Source organism: Hyaena hyaena, unplaced genomic scaffold (genome assembly GCF_003009895.1).
Source record: "Hyaena hyaena isolate Hyena2069 unplaced genomic scaffold, ASM300989v1 scaffold_14, whole genome shotgun sequence".
Classification (NCBI taxonomy): domain Eukaryota; kingdom Metazoa; phylum Chordata; class Mammalia; order Carnivora; family Hyaenidae; genus Hyaena; species Hyaena hyaena.
In genome coordinates this window covers 1,043,290-1,065,118 of record NW_024080646.1, presented here as the reverse complement: position 1 = coordinate 1,065,118, position 21,829 = coordinate 1,043,290, and the positions used below count along the sequence as shown (strand labels likewise).

General features: G+C 37.6%; 1 protein-coding gene across 1 annotated transcript in view; it reads left to right on the top strand.

Annotated features, from left to right (window-relative positions):
- Positions 1-19,783, top strand: part of TAF4B (TATA-box binding protein associated factor 4b) — a 113,509-nt gene extending 93,726 nt beyond the window's left edge. Inside the window, exon 15 of the mRNA XM_039217551.1 lies at positions 17,936-19,783. Within this exon, the coding sequence (XP_039073482.1) occupies positions 17,936-18,103 (168 nt within the window). The 3' untranslated portion in view covers positions 18,104-19,783. The remainder of the gene's footprint in view (positions 1-17,935) is intronic.
- Positions 19,784-21,829: the final 2,046 nt, after the last annotated feature.

The window sequence follows — 21,829 nt, the reverse complement described above, 5'->3', positions numbered from 1 at the left end:
CTCCCCAGACTAAGCCAGATCCAAGGACCTTTCGATGAAGGGAAAGCCAGGGCCTGCCATACAGCCAAAAATTTATGCTGTTGATCTCCTTCTAGGCTTCCCCCAAAGACCTGCAGCCATAGAATAACTGGACATTGGGGAATGAGGAATAATTAGACTCTTTACGGATTGTTGAATATTGATTCTGAATGTAATGAATTCTAGAACATCCCAAACACCACTGTTTTCCATCAGTTCATGGAGTTTGGGCTCAGGTCCATCTAACAGTGGTCCCAATGTGGTTGGTTATTTCCATATTCCTGGAATGCATAATTGGAATAGACATATTCAACAGCTAACAGAGATCCCACATTGGTTCACTGACCTGTGGAAGTGAGGGAAAGTCAGGTGGAAGCCACTAGAATGTTATCTACTTACCAAGATAAACTATTATCTGGAGGAACTGCAGAGCTACCATTAAGAATTTGAAAGATGCAGAGTAGGGGTGATTCCTCTCACATCCCCATTCAACGTATCTGTTTGGCATTAAAGAAGACAGGTGGATCTTAGAGAATGATAGTGGGTTATCATAAGCTTAATCAGGTGGTGCCTTCAATTTCAATTGTTCCAGGTGAGGTTTTGTTACTGGAACAAATCAGTGCAACCCCTGGCATTTGCTGGCGATATTGATCTGGTATATGCTTTTTTTTCTATATACTTATTAGTCAAAACCATCAGAATTAGTTTACTTTCAACTGGTGGGGTCAGCAGTATACCTCCACTAGCTTATCTCAGGGCTATATCAAACTTTATGTCATAAGCTAGTCTGCAAGGACTTGAATAGCCTCTCCTTTTCATAGGACATCATGCTGATCCATTATATTGATACCACAATGATTTGATCTGCTGAGTAACAACTCCTGTAGATAGACATTTTGGTAAGGTGCATGCGTGCCAGAGAGAGGATAATTCTCACAAAAATTCAGGTACCTGTTACCTTGGTGAACTTTCTAGGGAGTCCAGTGGTTTGGATTATGTTGAGATACCTTTTCCAAGGTAGAAAATAATAATAACCTGCTATGCCTAGCTGATTTCTCCCATCACAAAGAGGCACATTTGGATTTTAGAGGCACTTGTACCTTATTTGACCTGAAATGGGGACTGTCCTCCTTTCCAGAAATCTTGCTGTGCTCTGTTGACCTGACCAGGAGCTCCAAGGCCTACCTCTTTCATTTACTATCTGGACATCTACTGTGTTTACTTTCTCGATTTTATTTCCAGTGGAACCCTCTCTGTCAATTCTTCCTGGGTCCCTTTCTTGTCCCTGTCACTTATACATTTTGATTCCTCAAACTGGTGATTTCTTTAAATTTTTTGTAATGTTTAGTTGTGAGAGACAGAGACCGAGCACAAGCAGAGGAGGGGCAGAAGGAGGGAGACACAGAATCTGAAGCAGCCTCCAGGCTCTGAGCCAACATGACAGCAGGGAGCCGGACGCAGGTCTCTAACCGACTCACCATGAGATCATGACCTGAGCCATAATCAAGAGTCAGACACTTAACTGAGTCACCCAGACACCCCCAGTGATTTCTTTAAAAAGCATTCTTTCCCAGCCTCTTTAGAAGTGAAATTTTATGTTTAAAATTTTTATTTTCATCAAGACGTATGTTTATTGTAGAAAATATAGAGAAGGAAACTAAGTCATCTACATCCTTTCACATTTTTACAAAATCTACAGTATGAGAATATTTGGTAACCTACTTTTTTTTACTTCATGGTATCCTATGTACCTCTTATCCATGTCATTAAATGTTCTTCTGCATATTCTATTGTCATACTATAACTTACCCATTTCTTATTGGACATATTTTAATTTATAATGTTGTATGAGCCTATTTATAATTAAATCTTTGGCCATGTTTTCTTTTGAATTTCAGAAATAGAGTTGCAATGTTAAATGAGATATTTATTATTTATTAAAGTTCTTTTTAAATTTTTACTGCCATTTACTGTCCACCAAACTAAAATTTGGTTCTATTTCTACCGGCAGTATATGAAAGTGTGTGTTTATTAGTATCTCAGTACTGGATATTGTTATTTTAAAACCTTGATACCATTTGTTATCTCTTAGTTTATGGTTAATCCCCTTTCTGTTCTCTGTTCAGGAGAGATGGCACTTGTATTCACTTATTCATTCAGTCACCCTACTGTGCTGGGTACAGTGGTGAGAAGAATAGAACTAGGCCTCAGCTTGCTTAGAATTTATAGTCTAAAAACTTAGATTTTCTTTATAGCAGCTGGTCTGGCCTGTTCTGCCTTATAACTGAGCATGATTAGGGAAGCACTTGGAGCTTGTGATACAGGACACCATTATTGAACCTTGTTAGCATGGTGGTCCTTTAGCAGATGGCCATGGATACCTGTGGTTAACCTGGAAATTAGTATAATGTATACAAAATACAAGTTATCTGTGAAGAGCTGTCTGTGAACCTTTAAGATGCCCATGTCTTTTCAAGTATTTTTATTGTTGCATTCCTCTGCTCCATTAAGTACTTTGGTCACCATTCCTCCAAGGGCAAATAGTGTTTTTTAATGGTGTTTTATATGTAATATTTGAGGCTTTATAAAATTTTTTTTCTTCAAAGCACTTTAATTATAGTTAGCATAATAATGGGCTTATACTAAGATTATTTTTTTAACTTGTCAAGCTTTAAGATGATTCCTATACCTTTTCAGGCTCCCAAGAAGCAGTTTTTGAAAGCATGTCTATGAGCATACTGCTTCTGTAATTTAAATTAGCATGACTCTCCTTAGATTTCTTAAATTGTACTATTCTCACATGACCAGTTGTACTGGTATGCTTATTCCCTAATGTACTAGTAGCTGTTGGTTTCAGCCTTGCATGCAGCTATTTGCTTCCAACTTTAGTGACTCTGAAGAGCAAGAATTGCCTGTGTTCTGCAGGACTGCCTATAATAAATACCAGGCCTCAGAGGGTTTTCCAGCATGATAGATGAGTGCTAGTTAACAACAAACTAATGTTTATGGGAAAAGTGGTTGATAATTCCTTTGCTAAGCATATCTTTCCATAGTTTAAATGACACTTAATGTCTCTGTAAGGTTTTTCCAAATTAGATGTTCAGATTGTCAACTAATGTTATCAGTGAAAACCCAAGTTTACTTGGAAAGCAATATATCTGCTTTAGATATTGCAATAGAACTTTCTAATAACACTTAGAGTATATTATCGAATTCCTGTTTATGCATTTTTCCCCAAGAATTCCATAGAGTATTGAAAACAGTAAGTACAAGTTGCTTTTGAAATGTTTATTTGAATTTGTTTGACTTACCAGATTGTGCTGATCTTTTGTGGGTTTTTTTTGTTCAGATAAAACTCATATACCGTAAAATTCACTGCTTTAGAGTGTCTACTTGAGTAGTTTTAAGTGTATTCACATGGCTGTGCAACTATCACCATTATTTAATCACAGAACATTTTCATCACTCCAAAGAAGAAATTCCATAGCCATTAAACGTTCCCTCCAAGCACCTTGCAACCACTAATCTGCTTTCTGTCTTTATGGATTTACCTATATTGGGCATGCATATAAATGGAATTATATAACATGTGATCTTTTGTATCTAACTTCTTTGACTTCACATAATGTTTTCAAGGGCCATCCATGTTGTAGCATTTATCAGTACTTCATCCTATTTATGGCGGAATACTTTTTTCTTTTGGGTATAATCCTAGGAGTGTAATTGCAGGGTCATATAATAACTCAGATGATTGACTTTTTGAGGAACTGCCAAACTCCTTTCCATAGCAGCTTCACCATTTTACATCCCTACCTACAATGCATGAGAGTTCCAGTTTCTCCACATAATGGCCATTGGTGTTATTGTCTGTTTTTGTTTTTGTTTTGATAGCCATTCCAGTGGGTGTAAAGGGGTATCTCATTGTGGTTTTTGTTTTGCATTTCTCTGGTGACTAATAACGGACAACTTTTCATGTCCCTGTTGGTCATTTGTATGTGTATTTACTTTGTAGAAGTGAAGTCTTTTTCTTTGCTTGCTTATAACCCAGTGTCACAGGATTTATATCTAAGAGTATTACAGTTTTAGCTCTTACATTCACATCTTTGATCCCTTTTGAGTTCATTTTTGTATCTGGTATACAGTGGGTCCAAATTCATTCTTTTGCATGTAGATATCCAGTTGTCCTCGCACAATTTTTTGAAAAGACGGTTCTTTCCCATTGAACAGTCTTAACACTCCTTGCTGAAAATAAATTAATCATAGATGGACGTATGGGTCTATTTCTGGGCTCTCAATACTATTCCGTCGGTCTATGTGTCTGTCTGTAAGTACCACAGTGTCTTGATTACTATAGCTTTGCCGTGAGTTTTGCAATCAGAAAGTGATTTTGCCAAACTTGATTCTTTGCTTTCAGGATGTTTTGGCTATTTCGAGTCCCTTATATTTACATATGTATTTTAGAATCATTTTGTCAATATCTGCAAAAAAGATAGTTGGGATTTTGATACAGGTTACTTTGAATATATAGATCAGTTTGAATAGTACTTTCATCCCAACAATATTAAGTATCCCAGTCCATAAACATGATGTCTATCAGTCTTTTAAAATTTCTTTCAACAATGTTTCATGGTTTTCAGTGTACAAATTTTGCACTTCCTTTTGTTAAGCTTATTCCTAAGTATTTTTTTTTAATGTTTTTTTTTTTTAATTTCTAGGAGAGAGAGAGAGAGACAGCGTGAGCAGGGGAGGGTCAGAGAGATAGGGAGTCACAGACTGAAACAGGCTCCAGGCTCTGAGCTTGCAGTCAGCACAGAGCCCGACGCGGGGCTCGAACCCACGAACCGTGAGATCATGACCCAAGCGAAAGTCGGACGCTTAACCGACTAAGCCACCCAGGCGCCCCTATTCCTAAGTATTTTTATTCTCTTTGATGCTGTCATAAATGGCATTGCTTTCTTAATTTCATTTTTGGATTGCTTATTGATCATACATAGAAATAGAACTGATTTTTGTATATTGATCTTGTATCCAGCAATGTTGCTGAACTTGTTTATTAGCTCTAATAATTTTTGTGAATTCTTTAAGATTTTCTGTATATACAAGATGAAGTTACTGGCACATAGTGGGAGTTTTACTTTTTCCTTTCATTTCTGGACGCCTTGTTATTTCATGTTCTTGCCTAAGTGCCCTGGCTAGAACCTTAAATGCAAGGAGAATAGAAGCAGTAAAAGGAGACACCTTTTTTTGTTCCTAATTTTAGGTGGAAAGATTTCTCTTTTTTTGGCCATTAAGTATGATGTTAGCTATGGGTTTTTCATTGATGCTCTTAAAGTTGAAGAAATCCTGTTCTGTTTCTAGCTTGTTTTGTGTGTCTTGTTTTTTTTTTTAAGCCATGAAGAGGTGTTCGATTTTTGTCTGAAACCTTTTCCGCCTCTGTTGAGATTATCGCTTTTTTCCCTTTATTAATAACATGTACTACATTGATTGATTTTCATATGTTGAACCAACTGCATTCCCACTTGGTCATTGGTGTATAAATGCTTTTTACATGCTGCTAGATTTTCTTTACTAGTATTTTGTTGAGGATTTCTGCATCTGTATTCAGAAACTGTTCTTTTGTTTTCTTGTGATGACTTTCGTTTTGGTAGCAGAGTAATACTGGTCTTATAAAATTGGATTAGGAAGTGTTCCCTCCTTTTTTGTTTTTTGGAAGAGTTTATAAAGTATTAACATTAATTCTTCTTTAAATATGTAGTAGACTTTACTAGTGAAGCCATCTAGTTCTGGGCTTTTCTGTAGAAGAAGTTTTTTAATTACTTATTCAGTCTCTTATTATAGGACCATGTGCCAATTAATTCATCTCTTAGTAGCAGGCATATAGGTGTCCTTATGTCCTTTTCCATTCTTTAGTTTTGTTCTGAGTGTCCATTTTTAAGTTTGCATATATCAATAAAATGCTAATAGCCTAACAAGCCTTTCTTGCCATTAAGTGACTATGTTGTGTTTTGATTGATACATGAAAGGCACGTTTGAATATTGAAACCATAAAGCAAATTAGTTAATGTCTGCCTGAGATAGTTTAGAATGTTTGCCTTGGAAGTATCCTGATTTTTTTTTTCCTAAGCCCAGCGTTGCACATACATGGACTTGTAGGGTTCTGACCATGTTCAGTCATCTTCTGGATTCATCACTCCAATTAGTAGTTTGGTTTCTAATGTTATTTCTTGTCTGGTGTTTGGTGCTGTTAATATTGTTGTCAGTGGTTGTGTTTGGTTTCCCTAATTAGAGTTTTCAACAAAATCAGTTGTTCTTTATCCTCCCAAGTCAGTCTTATATATAGCATATAAAAGTATGCACTTTGGTTTTCTTTTGAAGATTAAGTAAATCAAGGTAGTCATTAGTGAAATTATCGGCTTTGGAATTAAAATGGTATGGTAGATTAAGTCCATTAACGGGATGATTTTTCATTCTGCTTACGTATACTTTTGGTCATTAGATTGTAGAGAAGCATTTCTTAACCAGGGGCAGTACCTCCTCCTGTGGAGTATTTGGAAATGTGTGGAGTATTGTCCTGACACAGTGACTCAAGAGTTGGGGCTGTGCTACTAGCATCTTGTGGCGGGGAGCCAGTGTTACCAGATAGCATGCAATATGAGAGACAGATCCATCCAGTCAGGCTTACTCAGAATTGTAATAATACCCTCCTAGAGAAATGCTAACACTTAAATTTTTCAAGCTCTTCATTAATACTTACAGTCTTGAGTTGAATGTATTCTGGAGTATTAAAATATCTTTTAGGTAACTTTTTCATTTACAGATAACTTTCCACATAATATTGGAATAAACATTTCTTTGTTTGCATTCTCTTTATCTGTCACAATATGTGTGAATATAAATTCTAGCAGTCAGTGCCTGTCAAACTTTTATATCAAAGCACACCAGACATTAGAGGAGAGTAACCATGTTCCTTCGGGGGAAGTCTTGAGGAGGGAATGACTTTTAAAACTTCAGATGAACTTTGCACTTGGTCCTAAGATCGAGGTATAATTTATTTACAACAAAACATGCTGATTTTAATTATAACCATCATTCCAAATCATGATACAAAGCATTTCTGTGGCCACAGAAAGTTCTGTCATGCCTTTTTAGTCATAACCACCTCAACCTTTTTACTTTACAGTTACTGATCTAATTTCTGTTACCATAAGATAGTCTTGCCTGTTTAGAACCTTGTGTAATTGGAAATCATACATTAATGTACTTTTTTGTTTTAAATTTTCATTCCACATTTATGTTTTTGAGATTTATTCACATTGAACATGTCAATAGTAATATTCCTTTTAAGTGGTGAGTAGTATTCCATTGTATAAGTGCTCTATAATTTGTTTATTGAACATTTGGGTTCTTTCTCTTTTTTGGCAAATACAAATAAAGCTGCTGTGAACATCCTGTAAAAGTCATTTTGTGGATATAACATTTTCATTTCTCTTACTTAAATAGGAATGCAACTGTTGAATCATAAGATAGATGTATGTTTAACTTTATAAGGAACTCTGAACAGTTTTTCACATTCCCTTTTTTAGCAGTGTACTTTTATTTTCATGATGGTGTCTTTTGGGAGAACAGAAGGTCTTAATTTTGACAAAGTGTAATTTGTCATTTTTTTCTTTTAGACTTCCTGCTATCTATTTCCTAAAAAAAATTTGTGTACCAATAACTGCAGATTTTTCCCTAGAAGCTTTGCATTTTACATTTTAAGTGTTTGATCTTACATTTTTTAAAGTGTTTGATCTTTGTAATTTAATTTTTATGTCTGATCTAAAGTTAGGGGTTGAGGCTTTTTTTTTATATATATAGATAGCTTGTTACTCCATCCCGTTTATTGAAAAGACTTTATCTTGACTTATATTTAAAGCCAATTAATTGTATATTTAGAAATACATTTTCATACTTTATCCTGTTGATCTGTTTTGCTATACTTAATGCAATACCAAAGTTTCATGCTTACTGTAATAATTTTGAAACCAGATAATCAAAATCCTCCAACTTTGTCCCTTTTTCAGATTGTTTTGGCTATTCTGTCTGCGTCCTTGGCATTTTCATATAAATTTCAGATTCATCCTATCATTCTTACAAAATTGTATAGATATTTATTAGGATGGCATTGACTATAGAACAGTTTGCAGAATTGACATCCTAATTATTTTGAGGCAGTGTGAGTATCATATGTCCTTGCATTTATTTCTATCATTTTTAACTTCTCTCTGCAGTGTTTTAGCTTTCTATTTAAAAGTCTTTCATAAGTCTTTCATGTCTTTAATTATATTTATATATATCTTCTTGATGCTATTGAAATTATATTTAAAAAATATGTATTTATGTAATCTCTGCACCCAAAGAGCCTGGGGCTCGAACTCACGACCCCAAGATAACAGTTGCACACTCCTCCCACTGTGTCAGCCAGGCACCCCAAAATAGTTTTTTTTTTTTTTTTTAAGTTTGTTTATTTATTTTGAGAGAGAGTCCCAAGCAGGCTCTGTGCTGTCAGTGCAGATCCTGACACCGAGCACAATCTCACAAACCATGAGATCATGACCTGAGCTGAAATTAAGATTTGGACCTTAACTGACTGAACTACCCAGGCACCCCCCAAAAATGGTAATTTTTATTCTTTTAAATATTTATTTATTGGTGGGGAAGGGACAACAAGAGGGGAGGAAGAGAATCCCAGGCAGGCTCCCAGCTGCCGGCATAGAGTCCAGCACAGGGCTTGAACTCACAAACCATGTTTGTTTATTTTTGAGAGGAGAGACAGTGTGTGAGAAGGGAAGGGGCAGAGAGAGAGGGAGACACAGAATCCAGAGCAGTCTCCAGGTTCTGAGTTGTCTGTACCAGAGCCTGATGCGGGGCTTGAACTCACGAACCATGAGATCATGACCTAAGCTGAAGTCAGATGTGCAACTGACTGAGCCACCCAGGCACCCATAGAGTACATCTTTTTCAGTCTTTATGCTTCTCCTTATTTTTTCTTGCCTTAGAACACTGGCTAACACCCCTAGTACTGTGTTGAATAGAAGTGGTGAGAGTGGGCATCCTTGCCTTATTTCTGATCTTGGGCAAAAAGCATTCAGTACTTAACCTTTAAGTATGATATTGGCTGTAGGTTTTTCATAGAGGAAATTCTTCTCAGTTGACTAAAGAGCTTTTATGATGGTGGCTGAATTTTGTCAAGGCATGTCTGAATTTATCTGATTATCATATGAGTTTTCTCCTTTATTCTTTTAATTAGGTAATTTATATTTGGCTTTAAATCCTGAGATAAATCTGAGTTGGTAATAATATAAAATTGATTATACATGTTACTAGATTCTGTTTGCCTTTCATTCATTTTGTTTACTGTTGATATTCATTCTCTTAAAGTTTTACTGTGTTTAATATTATTATAGCTACACCAAAATACTATTAGGCTTAATATTTGCATGGTTTATCTTTTTTTATCCTTCTGTTTCCAGCCTGTGTCTTGATTTATAGCTGGTCTTTTATAAATAGCATATAATTGAGTTTGGGATTTGTGTCCAGTCAGAAAATGTATTTGGAGGGGCTCTTGGGTGGCTCAGTTGGTTGAGCATCTGATTTTAGCTCAAGTCATGATCTTGTGGTTCATGAGTTCAAGCCCCACATTGGGCTCCGTGCAGACAAGCTCAGAGCCTGGAGCTTACTTCAGATTCTCTGTCTACCTCTCTCTCTGTCCTCTCCTGCTCGTGCTCTGTCTTGTTCTTGAAAATAAAATAAAAATTTTTTTAAATTTTTTCTTAAGTTGTATTTGGAGTGTTAAGTCCATCTACATTTAATATAATTTCACTATGATTGCATACGGGTCTACCATCTTGTCATTTATTTTCTGTTTGTCCCCTCTATTTTGTTTCTCCTTTCTAGCCATCTTTTTAGTTAATCCTATAGTATTTAGTTTCATGTTCTGTATCCTGTATTGACTTTTTAACTACTTTTATTTTTTTTAATAATATAGTGTGTATCATTAACTGACTGACTCAACCTTGGATTAATACCACTCCACATAAGATGTGAAAATCTTGGGGCACCTTAACCAGCTCAGTTGTTGGTTAAGTGTTCAACTCTTGATGTCAGCTCAGGTCTTGATCTCAGGGTCATGAGTTCAAGCCCCATTTTGGGCTCCATGCTGGGCATGAAGCCTACTTTAAAAAAAGAGGCGAGGGTGCACCTGGGTGGCTTAGTGGGTTGAGCAATTGACTTTGGCTCAGGTCATGGTCTCTCAGTTCATTGTTTCCGGCCCTAGTCGGGCTTGCTGCTGTCAGTGCAGAGCCTGCTTCAGATCCTCTGTCCCCCTCTCTCTCCATCCCTCCCCCACTGTGCTCTCTCTCTCTCAAAAATAAACATTTTTAAAATACTGTTAAAAATTATAAAAAGGATGTGAAAACGTTTTAACTATGTGATTCCATTATACAAATTCCCCCATCCTTTATGCTATGGTTAATCACTTTTTATACTTCCACATATGTTTTAAACTCTAGTACATTGTCATTACTTGGTTATAGTCTTTTAAAGAGTTGATGAAAATAAAAGTAGTTCTTTTATATTTACCATCTGTAGTGCTCTTTTATTTTTCCTGTAACTCAGGCACCCCATTCGCTTCCCTTAACATTTAAATCCTCCAACGATAAAATCAAAGCTGGTTCTGAAAGAAAAAAAAAGTTAACTGGCAGTCCTTTGAAGCTTTCATCATAAAATAATAGGTAAAACTTATCTTTGGACATAGTTTTTGAGAGGACTTTGTGTCTTAATTAAAGGTTAAAGAAGCGGCGCCTGGGTGGCCCAGTCGGTTAAGCAACCAACTTTGGCTCAGGTCATGATCTCACAGTTTGTGAGTTCATTCCCCATGTCCAGCTTTGTGCTGACCGCTCCGAACCTGGAGCCTGCTTCAGATTCTGTGTCTCCTTCTATCCCTGCCCCTCCCCCAACTTGTGCTCTGTCTCTCTCAAAAATAAATAAACATTTTTTAAAAAGGTTAAAGAAAATAACTAGTATTAAGAGGAAAGTTACTGCTTTTTAGAGTTGACCGTTTATTTGGTTATACTGTTCTTGTGTGTTGTATTACTTGGTGAACAGACACACTTTTTTGCTGTTTGGAAAGAGCGACCAAAAATAGCCTTTTGAGAAAATCCATCCAGTGGCAGCTTAGTGGGGATGAGTGGGTGAGATAAATTGTTGGAAAGCTGGGTAATGCTTAAGAACAAGCCATCAAAGGACTTTACATTTGTCTCCCAGATTATTTGGCTTAAAGCAAGAATGACAGCAGCATCTTGATTTTAAAGCCATTGTTAATTCACATAAACAATGTTATTGGGTGACACTAGACATGTGATTGTACTACAGATGCTGAATGGATATCAGCTAAGTTCCAAACACTGTGTAAAAGATTCACAGCTACAAAATCCTTCCCTTCTAGCGAGTGAGAAAGTTAAAGAGGTAATTGCATTGTGCTGAATGCATGTGATGATAGAATGAAATTCAGAGTACTTCCGAAGTAGAACTTGTACCTGGTCCAGACCTGGGATAGTTTGGGTTTGGAGCACTAGGGAAACATGTACCTGAGCTGAGTTTTCAAGAACTTAGGGAGGTGATGTGATACAAGGATAGGACAGAGAAATTGGAAATGAGTTAAGGAGGAGAGAATTAACTGTCTGGGGCAAAGAGGAAAAAAATATTGTGGCATGCACATTAGTTTGGGACAGGAGGAAAGGAATGAGAGATGATACTGGGGAGAGGCTTTGGTATGCTCTTGATGACTGTATAGGTCATGGTTGGATACTCGGACTAGGTCCTTTAGATTTTTAGCCATTGGAGCATTTTGAGCAGGAAAACAGCATTATCCAGTTATTTTAGAAAGATCATTCCCACTCCAATATGAGAGCAATATACTTGAACTAGGAAAGTCAGGAAGGTTGTTGGAAGTAACCTAAGCAAAAGATAATGGGAGTGGAAGTGTAGGAAGAAGCAGATGGTTTGGAAACTGTTAGGAGGTAGAACTGATAAGTGACAGATGGAATGTAGAGGAAGAAAGAGTTGAGGATGACACCCAGTTTTCTGGGTTGGGCATTGGAGGTGAATGGTATTTCCATTCCTTTAAGTAAGAAAGAGGAGGAGAAATAAGAGGAACACTGATTTGAAACATGTTGAATATAGGATACATTCAGTTGGAGACTTCATTACAAACAGTGAAGTCTAGGATTTAAGAAAGCATTCTTTTGGAACTAAAGAAAGGAGATTGTCACTAGCACAGAAGAATCAGAATTATCTTTGTAACTCTCATAATTACACAACTAGAATTAGAACCCAAAGGGCATGTCACAGGAGACTGTTTAAATATATATTGTTTCTATAAAGGATTGTTGAAACACAGATACTTAGAAGTAACAATTCTACAGCAGAAGATAACATGTATGTAGAGTTGTCAATATTCTGAAATAACTTGAATAAAATGAAGGTGATGAAAGCTAGAGGTCTGTTGCTTCAAAAATTCTTCTTGCTGACCAGCAGAGGGCGCCCAATCTCGAAGTTCAGTAATTTTTTTTTTTTTTTTTGCATTATGCTGTCCTTAAGGCCTAGAAGCTCAGGTCGTTTGAATATAGATTTTCCGTGTTCTTGTTACACAAGACCAGGCATCCAAGATACTATTATTTATTCTGGTTTCTAAGATTTAAAAGATGTTTGACTTATTTTTCTGGAGCTAGATCTTCATTGTACCTCCTTTGACTATGTCTATTCCTTGTTTCCTCCCTAAAGTTTTAAGACCTGAATCATCACGTTAAGAGCTGCCATGGTACATGGGATTAGCATAAAATAGGGTGCAGATCCTGAGAAATATAATGAATCTTTGCCTCTATTAAAAATGTCCAGTTTTTGTTACTAGTTAATTATTAAGATTCAAGGATACATTGGTGTTTTTTCAGTCTTCTGATCCAGGAAATAGAATAGAAGAAGTTGATGTTAGTTTCTAGAAACAATATTGATAAGCTTGGTTGAGTCTGTAAAGAGTCACGCTCCTCCCTCCTCCTTGGTTGGAAAAACCTATGAGAAACTTCCTGTCCTGGGATATATCCTTTGTCCACCTGCATTTCTGAAATGCTCGTTAGTCTACTTTTCAGCTTTAGGCATTGAGAACTTCACTAAAACCCAAAGATTTCACTGGGAGGAATAAAGTAAATGTGGCTGGAGAAATTATTTCTTTAGGTTAGCTAGGACTTGGCAGGATGTTTATTATAATTACATTTAACTACCGGATGTCAGGAAAGATCTGGAATTAGAATTATACTGTTTCCTATATCTAAACCTTCAAACCTCCCAACTGACTAATGAATTAATTTATTACAAGAGGCATCAGCATTTACAGAACGCATGCCAGGCACTGTTCTCATTGCATCCCCAAGACAGCCTGATGAGATAATTACTATTCCTGTGTTGCAGATTAGGAAACTGAGGCACAGGGAATTTAAGTAATTTGTCTGACGTTGCTAATGGAGGAGACAACCAGGGCTCACCACTGCTCACTCCTCCTGTATATGTTTGCTGCCTAGCACAGCAATTGTTCAGTAACCCAGGGAACTTTTCAGCTGCATTTGCGTATGAGCTAGCATGAAGCTAAGTTGCCTTGGATGGCACCTTTTCGAAACAGAAGCCCATATGAAGTCACTGAGAACTTCAGCAGGATTCATGAAGAAGCCCCTGAGCTCAGAAAGATGTTGTTTCTGCTTTTTGGTTAATACTGGCAGTACTATAATTTAAGAAAATGTGCAAAATGAAGTAAGACAAACTTTGAAAGGTTTTACTTCACAGCACCCACTCCAGTAAGTTGAGGGAATAAAAATTTGGCTAACTTGTTATTTTTAAATATATAGTGTCATTCTTTTGTGTGTGTGTTTTTTTAATGTTTATTTTTGAGAGGGAGAGACAGAGCATGAGCAGGGGAGGGGCATAGAGAGGAAGACACAGAATCAGAACCAGGCTCCAGGCTCTGAGCTGTCAGCACAAAGCCTGATGTGGGGCTCAAACTCACAAACCGTGAGATCATGACCTGAGCCGAAGTCAGACGCTTAACTGACTGAGGCACCCAGGCTCCCTAATACTTAATGTCATTCTTAAAACAGTGTTATTTCTCTGAAATTGGTAACTTATGGTGTTCAGTTTTTTCCATGTAGGATATTTATTAGAATAATACTAGAATATTTAGAAATAATTAGAAAATACATAGAATGTTTCATATTAGAGGAGAAGAGTTCCTCAAAATAAAAATAAGAAACTTTGTTTAGTGATATAATTGAACAAAGTAGTGAAGGCTAATAACTTACTTGACCTAGCAGTGGTAGGTGTGAACATTTAGGTTTGATTATGATTTCAAGAACATCTGTTGTACACTTGGTAAGTGCTTTATTTCTTTCATTTTCTTTGACCTTTCTCTTTAATTTCACCTGATTTTCATCCAGGGGAAGAATCCAAATTAAGGAATATCCTCATGTAGAAAGTTGATTGGGAAAACACCCTGTATCAGAAATAAATAGTACATTGTCACAAGGGTCTTCTTTTTCCTTCATACAAATACTGATCTCTTAACCACCTTAGTGTTCTTTGGCATTGATAGTACAATGTGACCAGAAATCAGTCCTAGACAGTTTTGGAGAAAGGACTTGATGAGGTGGGAGAAAATTAAAGATGATGGTGAAACTTAAAGCTTTGAGTTTTTATGGCTTTAAGTTAGCTGTGCACAATCCACTCTCTTGACCATGGATAACTGAGGTAGCTGGTTATTCTGCCCAGGTCATTGTGAAAGTGACAAGCCAGAGACTGTAGACACCCCAAAGCATAGGCATAGGAATAAAAATGCTGTATATTTGCATCCATGTTCAAGAAAGATTGGCTTTCTGAGTATGTCACTATTTGGGGGAAGAGGATGCTATCACCTTTGTAAAGTTGTGAATTATGAAAGACATTTCTGTTGGGTTACTGAATGTCCCTTGGGGTTTGTTTCATTTATAACACTGCCTCAGGCCTTCTGCTGTTACATCCTGTTGGAATGACCTTCTTTTCAACCCTGTGCTGGCAGCCATAATGTGGCTCTTTCTCCTGAATCCTTTAGGCTTATCACATGACAGGCATGAACTGTCACCCCTTTGTTCTTTACCCAGATGATTCAGTTTTTAAAATTCGTTTCTGTGTAACATTTTTGCCTTATTTTCTTTCCTCTTATTCCCTCTTTGCTGCCTTTTGTATTTCCTACCTAGACAAGGGTTTGTGGGATGGGGTTTTTTTTTTTTTTGAGCATTTTAATTTTTTAATTAAAGTATAACATTGATGCAGGAAATCACACAAATCAAAGCTCACTGAATTTTCACAGCACAAACACACCCATGTAGACAGTACTCCATAACCCTCAGATAACCCTGTCCTATCTCTTTCTGGCCACTACTCCTCTCCCCTAAGGGGAATCATTGTACTGACTTCCGTAGCTTTGAACTTTATAGAAATAAAATCAGACTCTATTTCTTTGCATCTGGATCCTTTCATTTAACATTTTTATGATATTCATCCATGTTACTCAGTTTGTTACTGCTGTATAGTATTCCATTTGTATAAATATTCCACAATTTATTCTTAATGGGCATTTGGATGGTTTCTCGTTTATTACAAATAATAGTACTCAGCATTCTTATACATGTCTTTCGGTGGACGTGTGATATATTTCTGGGTATTTACATAGAAGAAGAATTGCCAAGACATCATGTATCCATCTACCCATTTACATCTCAAAGTCCATATAAAACACTAGATGACTGATTTTAGGCAAACTCTTAGTAGGAAACATTTATAAACAACTATCAATTCAGCTTTGGTATATTATATCTAATTTTTGGCTAAGAAAAGTGCCTCTATTTAAATGTACTATAGTTTATGGGGCACCTGGGTGGCTCAGTCTGTTAAGTGTCTGACTTTGGCTCAGGTCATGATCTCATGGTTCCTGGGTTCGAGCCCTGCATTGTGCTCTGTGGTGACAGCTAGCTCAGAGCCTGGAGCCTGTTTCAGACTCTGTCATCTCCCTCTTTCTCTGACCCTCCCCTGCTCACACTCTTCTCTCTCTCTCACAGAAATAAACATTTAATAAAAAAGTACTATAGTTTAAACAGATAACTCCTATAATCAGCAAAATTGCCACTCATTGCCCATGACACGTTTTACTGTCTTCTTAATGTGTCCTAATTTTTATCTACTTTTCCAAAGCTCAGTTGGCAGGTCCGTTGTGCGAAACTCTTAGGAAAATACTGTGATGGTGATAATTTACAGTAGTTAAGATTACATCTATATTATACCACCTCTAAGTGGTCCTGGGAAGAGGAATGTGTTAGTGCTTGACTGCCATGTGTTAGCAGAAGCTACAGAGGCAGACACTTGTGTACACATTCATTACTGACAGCCTTGCAGAAATGCTCCAGGAGATGGGCTCCAGAAGTAGCTGGGCTGTGGTGCAGCCAAGAGTAATGTTTTCATCCTTTTGAAACATGTGGACTTTCCAAAATGTGTTCCGTGGACCCTTTTGAACAAGTTTAGCCTAATGAATATAGTAATGTGATTGTGCAATCATATTCTCCCAAAACTGCAAAGCATCTCTTAAGGAAACTTTGTTTAAACATCAGATAAAGTGCCCCTCAGTCATTCTGTGAACATGCATGGAATTAAGTTGACTTGTTTTGATCATAGTGTATTGTTTAAAAAGGATTTCTTTCTCCTCCATCAAGACAAAAATGTAGGGGGAATAATCAAAATACAATGATTATAAAAGGATAGTTATGGAGCCAGAAGATTTGCCTCCTGTGTTAGGTAAATATCTTCTATAAGTCTTCTTGGGGGGAGAAAGGAGGGTCACCAGTCCTATCAAGGTGTTTTTGGGAACAAAGTATGGTTAAAGAAAAGAATGAGAGAATAAAGGATTTCACCTTTACAGAATTTTCCTTTGAGAATTCTGTTATTTTTCATTTCTCCTTCCAGCCTTTGTTTTTGAGAAGAAGCAATGGGAAGTGAGCCTGTAGGGAAGCCAGGTGATGAGGTTGTGCCAGATCTGGTAGATAATATAACAGAGTAACTAAGAGCACTCGCTTGAGATCAGATTAGAAATTGAGTTCTGGTTTAGCTTTATGTGACTCTGAACAGGTCCCTTAACCTATCTAAGCTCAGTTTTCTCATTTGATAAATGGGGACAGCACCCATGTAGCTTGTTGCAGTGTTACATGAAAGAAAAGAGATCACGTGCAGGAAGTGATTAACATAGGTGTCATAACAAGTGCTCAGGTAGCTAGTCTGGACAGGGGAAGGAGAGCAACTGAAGACTTTTGAACAACAGAATGGTGGGATCTGAACCATGTAAGGCCTTTTATTTTATTTTTTTTAATCAGCATAACAAAAGACAGCACACATTCCAAGTATTCAGTGTGATAGATTTTTATGTATACATATACCTATGAAATCATCACTGCAATGGAAATAATGACTACATCCATCATTCCCAAAACTTTTGTCTAAGACCTTTAAAGAAGAAAATCTGGCCTTCAATGCACAGCAAAGAATGGAGTGAAGTAGAGCCTGGAAGTGGAGAAATCAGTTAAGAGCTGTGGCCATGGTCCAGGTGAGAGAGAAAGAACAAGTGAGGTATGGGGGCAGCCATCCTTCCCCAGGAGATGGGGCTGCTAGAGACAGGGTTGAGCCCTCTGTGTTATTGTATTCTCTCCAGCACCTAACTCAGTGGCCAGAGGCTAATAGTTCTTCCATGCTGAAGACAGTTTTTCCCTTTATGAAAGATTGGTTACTTAAACTTTTTTCTCTGTTTTTTGTTTAGGGCTTAAAAGACAACTTTCTTGCTTCTGGGGCATCCAGCCTGACAGCCACCAAACAGTTGCTTCGTCCAAGAATCACAAGAATCTGTCTCAGGGACTTGATATTCTGTATGGAACAGGAAAGAGAGATGAAGTATTCTCGAGCTCTGTACCTTGCCCTTCTGAAGTGACCACTCCAGTCTCCATCCAGATCCGTGCTGTTTACTGCCAAAGAAGACATAAAGAGCATTGTTGCACTCTCCTGAAATGTCAGTTTCTGGAAAATAATCACCAATAGGGAAGATAATTGTTTACAGTTATAAACTTTTATTGAATCTTACTTACACATCCCACGGGGTTCTTAATGACTAGAATTCAACTTTGTCTTCTGGAAATTGGTTATGAAATGCAGTTTACACAGACGTAGGCTTCTGCCTACCTGTGGCTTTAATTACAGCAAGTTAAGGCCCTGTTTGTCACCACCTGCTTCCTTTGCCAAACTGTTAACAGGCGAGGTGTCTTTCCCTAATACGGCCTGCATTACGACGCAGGGAAAAGAGAGGAAGAGTCACTGCTTACCAAGGAGACTGTCTCATCCTCTACCGAACTTGTCTCAAAGTGTTAGGTTTTCTAGGCTGGGATCAGAAGTTGCTTAACTAATTGTGACAGTCACCTTCTGTAGTTGCAGGTGACAAGCCACAGTGTCTGTGGTGACTTTGGTCAGCTGAGTCCCGGTGTTGTCGAAACGGAGACAAATGGGGATAGTTTGTGCCTGAGGTGGCTCATTCTCTGGGTCGTCACCATATGCTGCTTCTGATACCAAGTGAGGGGGACGTCCTCATCAGGGAAGCTTTAAGATGGAAGCTGCTGATATACCTCACTGAAGAACGGAAAAGGTGGGAAGCACTGAAAGGAACGATGGGGCACGCGTTCAGACTGAGGAGGGAGAATGGAAATGGACCCACAGAACAGGAAGTGTGCTGCGCCTGCGTCCTGCGTTCCAGGGTGGAATTGGAACTCCATGACGGGTACATGTTTTGTTGACAGGACAAAATCACAGCCCAACCAAAAAAGGAGAATGTATCAAACATTTTCAAACTTACAGAATTTCAAAAGGAAGAGTTATTTTTTGTTTTGTGTATTGTTTTAAATCTCAAGAAGGAATAGTTTTGTAAAATCCTTTTCATTACCGCAAGTTTTAAGCATCTTGTTGCATTTAAAAAATACTAATCGATGATTAGAAATTTTTAACAATAGAACTCCATTTTGGATTCTATACCCAAAAGGTAATGTCATCATTTCATTGTTGGAGATCTTGGCTCTAAATGTATTATGAGGAGCATGTCATATATATATATACATATGTATATATATGTATATGTGTGTGTGTGTGTGTGTGTGTGTGTGTGTGTGTGTATTCATCTGAGGAGGAAGCTGGTTTGTAAAGCAAACTGTTTTTTTTTTTTTTAATTTTAATTCCACCTTTGTGGCACGTAGCTGGTGGAAAATAATAGCTGTATGTAGAATCCCATACAGAAAGAACAAGTAAATGCTCCAAGAAGATTTTTTAAAAATGGGCAAGCTGTGCTTCTTACAAAAAGAATTCAAGGAGAAAAGAACGCAACTCTAGTGTGTTCGGTATGTTACTCCTCATCCTGTTCTTTCCACTGGGACTGTTCTGGCCATGTTCTATACTGTAGTAAATGTTAAAGTGGCCATTTTTGTTTCAGCAAGTTATGTAAAATGCTATAAATTACGTATATGTTAAAAGAGAAACTTTCAGAAGAGATCTGTATCTAAAGTTGTTTTTGTATATTTAAATGCTTAGCTTTATTTTTTTGTAAAGTGCAGCATATTCCCATATTTGTGTATAATCTTATCAGATGTTTAAAATTATTTCAAATACTTCATTAAAATAATTATTTTATTATAAGAATAATTTTGCTCAGTCACTGACTTTGAAAAACAGTATGTATAGTAGTAGGACTCCGCACCTGGGAGCTGGACAGTGGGTCCTAGCTGCTGGGCAGTGGGTCTTTCTTGGCTCGGATTGTGACTTTGGAGTATCCGCATTTGGATTCCAGAACCTTACTTCAAATCCAGTAATTTAAATAACAGTAATTATCACTTTCTTTGGAATAGTTGTAAATTTGCATGCTATTTCACTCATAAAGAAAGCTAAACAGGGGCGCCTGGGTGGCTTAGTTGGTTAAGCGTCCGACTTTCGCTTAGGTCATGATCTCACGGTTCGTGGGTTCGAGCCCCTCGTCGGGCTCTGTGCTGACTGCCAGCTCAGAGCCTGGAGCCTGTTTCAGAGTCTGTGACTCCCTCTCTCTCTGACCCTCCCCTACTCATGCTGTCTCTCTCCTAAAAAAAATAAAACATTAAAAAAAATTTTAAAAAAAAAAAAAAAACTAAACATACTTATTACAAAAGTTTTTCTTGGCCTATCAGGTTTCTTACTAAAAGCATTAGTTTTCAAAACTCATTTTTAATATACTTAATTGTGTTGTGAAGTAGATCTTAGAAAAGAACAAGTACAGCGTATCCAAAGTATTCTTCCACTCAGTTTGCAAAATGGTGGCCTTGGGGTAGGTTTGATCCATAAAGGCATTCTGTGTGACTCATACAATGTTGCCTGTGTTTTAATTTACAAAAATCTATATTTCCACTTATTTTGAAAAATCAGGAGATCTGGAATCATTAGGTACCTCCTTGTGTGAGGTAATCCACTGGAGCCATCCAGTGCCTGTTCACTTTAGATGTGGGGGCATAAATGTACCTTCCCTTGTCTGAACCCTCAAGTACTGAAGTTCATGGCCCTCTGCCTTCAAGTAAATACTTGCGTGATGAACAGTAAAAGAGTAAAGTACTAGAAATTCTCTTATCTGTGTGTTTTTTAAGCAACTTTATTGAGGCATATTTTATATATAAAATTAACCCATATTTCACCCATTTACTTTTTTTTTTTTTTATAGCTTATTGTCGTTTGTTTTTATATAACACCCAGTGCTCATCCCAACAGGTGCCCTCCTCCATGCCCTTCACCCCCTTCCCCTCTTTCCCACTCCCATCAGCTCTCAGTTCTCAGTATTCAAGAGTCTCTTATGGTTTGCCTCCCTCTCTCCTCAACTGTTTTCCCCCTTCCACTCTCCCATGGTCCTCTGTTAAGTTTCTCCTGTTCCCCTTTTAAGTGAAAACATAAGGTATCTGTCCTTCTCTGCCTGACTTATTTCACTCAGCATAACACCCTCGAGTTTCATCCACATTGCTACATATGGCCAGATATCATTCTTTCTCATTGCCATGTAGTATTCCATCGTATAGATAAACCACATCTTCTTGATCCATTTGTCAGTTGATGGACATTTAGACTCTTTTCCATGATTTGGCTATTGTTGAAAGTGCTGCTATGAACACTGGGCTACATGTGCTCCTATGCATCAGCACTCCTGTATCCCTTGGGTAAATTCCTAGCAGTGCTATTGCGGGGTCATAGGGGAGTTCTGTTAATTTTTTGAGGAACCTCCACACTTTTCCAGAGTCACCCATTTGCTTTTAATATGACTGATCTTTTAATTTTTTTAAATGTTTATTTTTGAGAGATGGAGAGACAGAGTACGAGGGAGGGAGGAACAGAGAGAGAGGGAGATACAGAAGCAGGCTCTAGGCTCTGAGCTGTCAGCACAGAGCCCGACACAGGGCTCAAACTCATGAGCCATGAGATCACGACCTGAGCCAAAGTTGGATGCTCAACCAACTGAGCCACCCAGGCACTCCGACTGATTGATCTTCTAAATTGTTTCCTCCATGAGTATCTTTAAGATCCTTCTCCTAGGGACACCTGTGTGGCTCAGTCTGTTAAGAGACCAACTTCGGCTCAGGTCATGATCTCAAGGTTCCTGAGTTTGAGCCCC